The sequence below is a fragment of the Limulus polyphemus genome, unplaced genomic scaffold, assembly GCF_000517525.1.
Source record: "Limulus polyphemus unplaced genomic scaffold, Limulus_polyphemus-2.1.2 Scaffold3521, whole genome shotgun sequence".
NCBI classification, from domain to species: Eukaryota; Metazoa; Arthropoda; class Merostomata; order Xiphosura; family Limulidae; genus Limulus; species Limulus polyphemus.
The window spans coordinates 33339-40725 of record NW_013669131.1 but is presented as its reverse complement, the minus strand read 5'-3'; the positions used below and the strand labels follow the sequence as shown (position 1 = coordinate 40725).

Here is a 7387-nt window from a genome sequence, read left to right as displayed (position 1 = left end):
GGTTTAGATGGACATGTGAATGAATGATTTGTCAAGATGGAGCCATATCTTATTGGTATCTTGTGGAGGAATTGTAAGGTTTAGATGGACATGTGAATGAATGGTTTGTCAATATGGAACCATATCTTATTGTAGGAACTGTCAGGTTGAGATGGACATGAGAATGACTGGTTTGTCAAGATGGAACCATATCTTATTGGCATCTTGCGTAGGAACTGTCAGGTTGAGATGGACATGAGAATGAATGGTTTGTCAAGATGGAACTGTATCTTATATATTATTTATTCGCATTCAAACCACACGAATGTCATCATCAAAAACCTTGTCGAAACGTTGTACATTTGCTGTTATGTTAAACTTATATTAAAGTTTTTCTTTATTACCCATTCAAGCCGTCTCCAGCCATTATTTGTCATCGAATTTGAACACATCTAATGGGTTAATAGAAAATTTAAGTAATAACCACCTTGAGGTTCATTGCTATCACTACAATTTGTTCTTTGAAAAAAATAATATGTAGTATAAACAATGTTGTGTAGTCATATTTATACTAATACAATAAAATACTCGCTTGAAATATTGTTTTGACTAATGAAAGGAATGTTTTCAAGAGAATGGCTCGTAAGACTCTTCGTGACATCTATTGGTGGTATTTATAACTAAAATGGCATCTGTTATTAATATTTGTATGATTATGAGGTTAAAAAAAAACTTTTCTTATTTGCTGTTATGATTTCGATTCGATTGAAACATTTATTTTGATAAGTGGATCAGCTTTTATAACAATAAAATGTCTATAAAGTTTACTGTAGAAATTTGATATATATATATAAAGTATAACGTATGGTAAATGTACTGTAAAAACAAATTTAATTGTAAAATTTTCATTTTTACATTTTCTTCAGATTTATGTGCCTAAAAAATCACAAACCGAGCATAACAAAACAATTACTTCGAAAATGAACATTTGTTTTAATAATTTTTACAAATTAGCTTGATACATACGACATTTGTATGTATGGTTATAAGTTCCAATGTTAGAAACTATAGGTAGACCAAACAAACACGGGTAAGAATCCCTGGTGGCCTATTATCCAAATACTGTTTTTCATTAAGAATGCTATCTTTTTCAGTTTTGATAAGTACCTTTGTAGTTTGGCTTCTCTAGCGTCAGTAAGATCAAGTTGTAACCTCACAAACTTAGTTGAATCACTTAAAATGTTTTCGGCTTTTCTTAAATACTCATCTTTATCTAAAATTATAATATCCTTTCCCTTGTCAGATTTCGAAATACACCCCTTTTAGTCAGATTCATTAAAGTTGTTAATTCCTCTAAACTTAAATTTAGAAACCTTTCTTTATTCGTGATTTTACTGATGTCGAGGACGATGTGTGTGTGCCGCCATCTCTTGCATAAAATTAATAACTCAAAAATCCCAATCGCTACCTAGATAATATTGTTTATAATAAATATCATTGTTTCTGTAATTTGTTTATATAAGAACTTTATTATTCCCGTCCCCGTGCCTTAAGTCATATAAAACAAAAACCAAAGTCTCCAGCGTTCTATGTTCTACGCCATTTTTGTTCTGACAGAGACCATGTTTGCTCTGATGTTCATTTAGGGCTAACTCTCTTTCTTTTTCCTGATAGATTTCATAAAATTGCCTGTCTTGTGTAAAAGCTCGCAAAACTGTAGTAAGTGTGACCATCAGACACATGTGTATCATCTCCATCCTGAGAGGAATGACATTGTCGTATATTATTTTTATAACGGCATGCGTTCTCAGTTTTTAGAGAACATATGATTATTTTATTTACATTCTAAACACTTCTTGTCTGATCTCTCCAGTAAAGGTGCCATAAAATACAGTCTCACGAGTACTCAAATTAAAAACATCTATCTTGTCAAAACTCCAGATCTACTTTTATGGCAAACTGTCTCCATCTAGCCTAAACAAACTTGAAAGTTATTAATTTTTTGCTTGTTTTATCAAATTGTATACCGTATTGGCCCGATTATAAAGCGATGTTTTTTTTTTATTAGTAATTAGGCTCTAAAATTCATAGTCGCCCGAATACGACCCCTCATTAGGTCAGCGATAAATTTACTGACTTAAACTCTAAAATCCAAGGTTCAATTCCTTTTAGTGGAAAAACCCGTTATGTAAGTTTGCGCTAAAAATAAGATACACGCACATACACATATAAATGAACATAATCAATATATATATATTTAAAACTATGTTATGAATGTTGAGTAAGTTATCACAAGGTTACGTTCGCATCTTCTAACCGAAGAAAACATGGCCGCTGATTTTCATTATTGTTTACTCCAAATGTAACAAAAGCTTTGTCAACTTTATAATTCTTCATTACAGCTCACCAAAGTGTTTGTAAACAATTTTCTAGCCTCTAAAGTGTCAAATAAAGGTATAAGTACTACGACCATATGTTTGAAGCACTTTATTCCATGAAATTTGTTATAAATATACGTCACAAGTGAAGCAGTCAGTATCTATTGCCTTAGGAAAACAGGAATACAAAAGCGTGAACGAACAAATTAGCAATTTTGAATTTTACAACCATTTTACCTATCCACACAACCCTTAGTTCCCACTTGACACATCGTTAGGTTTAATATTACCACCACCTTCATATTCATATACAGAGCCAACTGAAGTAAAATAATCTATCCGGGGTTTCTTCTTTCTGGGGGGAGAACTTTCCAAGTAGGAATGTTGACCAGAGAGTTGAGAAAGAGATTGTTGAAACTTGTTCATCTCAGGACTCCCTAAACGATAATTGTCTCCATACTTGTTGGAGAGTTGAGAGGATGAATTCTGTGACTGACCATCAACAGCTGGCCTAACGTTCGAGTAAACGTCTGGCATGTGAGAAAATGGAGACGTATAGAGCCTCGACTCATCCATTACAAAACTATGGTTATTATATGATCCATTCGCATGAATAGTAGGGTCAACATTAGATATCCGAGCTCTTGGGATACTCCGACCGCTATAAATGGACATCGTTTCCCATTCATGGTCCAACGCAAGAGCTGGTAAACTGGGGGGAGGCTTTGGCTTCTTTCTTCTACAGAGACAACAAACAAATATTACTACAGCCATTACGATCACGGCACTAACGGACGTAGCTGCAGCGATCACGACCTTGAAGAAAGTGTCAGCTTTAAATCGAACGTTCTTTATTTCTCGACACTGACTGCTAGGAAGTAAGACCTTGGTGAAGTTAGAAACGTCTTCTATTGTCGTGACGCAGATTACCACACAAGAGTTTGCTGGAAGATCTGGAACAACGTATCGTCTTTGATTGTGTTCTAAGAAAGAACTCTCATGAAATTTTGTTTCCCCGAAGAGTCTATAAATAACACGAACCCTAGACGAGCTATCGGACTTTAGTTCCCATTCTATCACGACTGAAGACCCTTTCCTGTAAGCAGCAAAAATTTGGACCAAATTTGGAGGTGGCGATGTCAACGTCTTCGTGATACCAGATTTTGTACGAAGGTTTGGGAATGTGGCAATAGCCGGTGTTTTCTCTGACGATAAATAAAAGTCTTCAGTTATGGTGTGCCCATCAGTTCCAGAATGTTTGTCTGCGTCTTGGAGGGACACAAAAGAATTGGATAACTTCTTTGAATCCTTAGTACTGTTGTAACTAGTGTGTGAAGGAAAGATCATGGTTTTCAATAAAAATGTATCGGTTCTTGTTATGGCAGTGGTTGTAATTGTCTCGTTGTCACAGACAAGCTCAGCAGGACTTATTTGTGTAAACGATTTACCTTTAAGAGGATCTGGATCTCCGCAAAACTTAGGATTTCGCTCTCGACTAGTCACTTGAAGATTGTATTTACGGATCCACTGAACTATCCAACGGATTCGACAGTCACATTTCAAAAAAGATCCTAAACTCAAGAAAAGGTATATATAAATTTCCAAATAAAAGATTGCAGTTTGAAACAGATTAAGTGAAAAAATTTGACCAAAGATATAGATTATTTCTACATGTGGTATTCAAGGACTTTTGAAACCATTTTCTGAAGGAGGGATTCAACTTGTCGTGATCAAGTACTAAATACAAACAACTTTTGGGTTTGGTAACTAATTATAATTGATCAATAAAACATCTTTAGACGATATACTATAAAATTATAGTATCTCTTAAATTTGACACTCTAACAAAGAAGGCAAGAAACAAACACTATCAGCCTCTTCTCTAACTCCGTGCCTAAACTATCTTTATTAAAGAACCAACTTTATTCATCCTATTAGAAGGGTTTTGAGTGTCTTTTTATTGTAATAAACCATCTTTATTAAAGAACCATCGTTATTCATCCTATTAGAAGGGTTTTGAGTGTCTTTTTATTGTAATAAACCATCTTTAGTAAAGAACCAACTTTATTCATCCTATTAGAAGGGGTTTAACTGTCTTTTTATTGTAATAAACCATCTTTATTAAAGAACCAACTTTATTCATCCTATTAGAAGGGGTTTAACTGTCTTTTTATTGTAATCGCAATGTTGTGAAGTTGTGATCATTATTCTCTGTGATTTGCTCTGCAATCCTAATATTTCAATTTACAATAAACTGTTTCAAAATCAATAGTCAGTAAAGGATGATTCTACTGTGTTCAATCAGTGTTACTCGCAACAGAATGTGTAACAACAAACAGAATACGCAACAAACAAAATGGGTAACAACAAAGAGAATATGTGACAACAAAGAAAATGGGTAACAAAAAACAAAATGTGTAACAAACAAACAAAATATGTAACAACAAATAGATATGTAACAACAAACAGAGTATGTAACAACAATTCAGAGTCCGTATGTTAAGTCACCACAGTTTTACAAACAGAACCCTTTTCATGACTTACCGGTAAACAGATGTTTATTTTGTATTTAATATATATATTAATATATTTTTCTCTCTTTTTAATACTTTATCACACAATCTCATCTTTAATAACTCAAAAACTAACCAATGAAATGCCTCACAAGGTCTTACCTCCAATACTTAATCCTTTTAGCGTAGAATTGAGGTGAGTAAACGCCGCTAGGGGCAATGTCTCCAAGGGATTTCCGTCTAAAGCAAGTAAAGTGAGGTAAGGTGTGTTTTTTAAAGCAGACTCAGGAACTTCTCGAAACTTATTGAAACCCAAGTCAAGTACCTGTAGAATGCAAACCGCAAAGTTTTATATAACTTAAGTTTGCATTTCGTATCTAAGACAAAACTACTAAGGCTTTCTGCTACTGTCCCTAATTTTAAACTACTTACCGGTTGCTACTGTCCCTAATTTTAAACTACTTACCGGAACGAAGAAAGTCGGTCAGTAGCACTTTACCATTCACCATTCTCGCGAAGGGATTGACTGTCACTCTAATAACGCACACAAAGATTAAAGTGCAAGGGATATTTGGTAGCATTGCATTGATTCGAATCCAGATAACCAACTCTTAAATCCAAAGCTCTACCACAAGGGCCACCCACGACCTTGTAGGATTCGAAACAACATAATTGTTTTAAACTTATCCCCAAACATTTATCCCACAGGACTTATTCTGGAAAAGGAAAAAAAAAAGCCTTTTTACACTAAGTCATGTTAAGCAAGCGTTCAAGTTAAAAGTTTTTCAATGAATTTAATTTTCAAGTTATAATAAATATTCCAAGTAAGGTATACTACAGTGTTGACCATAGTTTATTAGATACAATATAATTTGTCGAACGCTAGAAGATCGCGTGGACAGAGAATTTGTTTGTAATTAAGCACAAAGCTACACAATGGAATATCTGTGCTCTGCCCACCACAGGTATCAAAACCCGGTTTCTAGCGTTGTAACTCCGCAGACATAACACTGGGGGGGGGGGGCGTGGACAGAGGAGCTCTCAGTTTCGCAGACAAAGTTTCTCCTAGAATAGTTTCTACCTCGGTGGATCAGGGGTACTTTTCAGGCCTTACAACGTTAAAATCCGGGGTTCGATTCACAGCGGTAGACAGAGCGCATATAGATGTGTAGCTTTGTGCTAAAAACAACAACGACAACTACCCCTCGAGTTTTTAAATTTAATTTTATGGCAAATTCAACAGTCTTCTTGTCTACAAATACAGGATTCATAATTTTACACAATATCATGACCTTATCAAAAGTTAGCTCTAGGACTAGTAGGACTATTTCTTTGTTCGTTGAATTTCGCGCAAAGATTTTCGAAGACTATCTGCACTAGACGTCTCTAATTTAGCAGTGTAAGACTAGAGGGAAGGCAGCTAGTCATCACCACCCACCGCCAACTCTTGGGCTACTCTTTTACCAACAAATAGTGGGATTGGCCGTCACATTATAATGCCCTATGGGTGATAGAGAGAATATGCTCGATGAGAGGATTGGATCCAGAGACCCACAGATTGCAGGTCAAATGCCCTAACCACCAAGCCATGCCAGACAGTAGGACTGTTAGCCCTAAACATGCCCTACTCAGAATTGTGCAACAATCTACCCCAAAAAAACATTTCCTTTAATATCCCCTCCAAAAAAAACTAAAATAAATTCAAAAAAACACCTCCTTAACACAAACATAAACTTAAGCATATGTGATGAAAGAAGAGGTCTGAAACACAAAACTGAGTAATACATTATCGGATCTAACATTTCTAACGTTATTTCAAGAGGTTCGTTACCTCAGAGATCCATAAGTACAGAAAATATAAACGTTCAAAGCGTCACTTGTAACTAACAAAGCTATTTTTTTCCTTTTTTGTAACAAAAACCTTGCACGATGAATTCTCTGAAGATCCTTCAGTCAACGAAACAACCGAGACTTTACTGTTTCGTCAGTTTGATCCCATTTGTTACCTTTCTGGTTTATTATAACACTCATCGATAATCGTCAAAAATACCACTAGGAGCGCTAGTTATTTCATATCTTATTGGAGAGACTTTTCGCTTCATGAGGTCATTCTGAACCAGAATAATAAGAAAGACCACTAGAAGTAGCGCTGGTAGAAGTTATTGAACATCTTATTGAGGGGGGGAATGGGGCCAATGAGTACCATTGGCTTAAAAAGGAAAACTGCATTTACATTATATCATAATTTAACAACACGAGGCCACCTAGGTAGCGCAATGGTAAGTTTGATGACTTGTAACGATAAAACCCGAGGTTCAGTACTTGCGATGGACAAAGCACAAATAGCCCATTATGTGTCTTTGTACTTGACGTCAAATCAACGAGTATACTACCAAGTGTAAAATTATCAATAAAAATTAACTATTACATTATTTTTCTCATAAACTAGAGTTTTTTTTGTTTGTTTTTGAATTTTGCGCAAAGCTACACGAGGGCTATCTGTGCTAGCCGTCCCTA

The 7387-nt window shown here is 35.2% G+C and overlaps 2 protein-coding genes across 2 annotated transcripts in view; one reads left to right on the top strand and one right to left on the bottom strand.

The window, feature by feature from the left end:
* The window catches only part of LOC106469511 (beta-1,3-galactosyltransferase 5-like), a 13450-nt gene extending 13159 nt beyond the window's left edge, over window positions 1-291 (top strand). Inside the window, exon 4 of the transcript XR_002612862.1 lies at window positions 146-291. The gene's annotated coding sequence lies outside the window, so the exon portion shown is untranslated. The remainder of the gene's footprint in view (window positions 1-145) is intronic.
* A 2170-nt stretch (window positions 292-2461) lies between these two features.
* The window catches only part of LOC106469510 (leucine-rich repeat-containing protein 15-like), a 17379-nt gene continuing 12453 nt past the window's right edge, over window positions 2462-7387 (bottom strand). Inside the window, exons 3-4 of the mRNA XM_013930010.2 lie at window positions 5033-5195; window positions 2462-3928 (exon numbers count right to left, since the gene is read on the bottom strand). Of these exons, the coding sequence (XP_013785464.2) occupies window positions 2610-3928; window positions 5033-5195 (1482 nt within the window). The 3' untranslated portion in view covers window positions 2462-2609. The remainder of the gene's footprint in view (window positions 3929-5032; window positions 5196-7387) is intronic.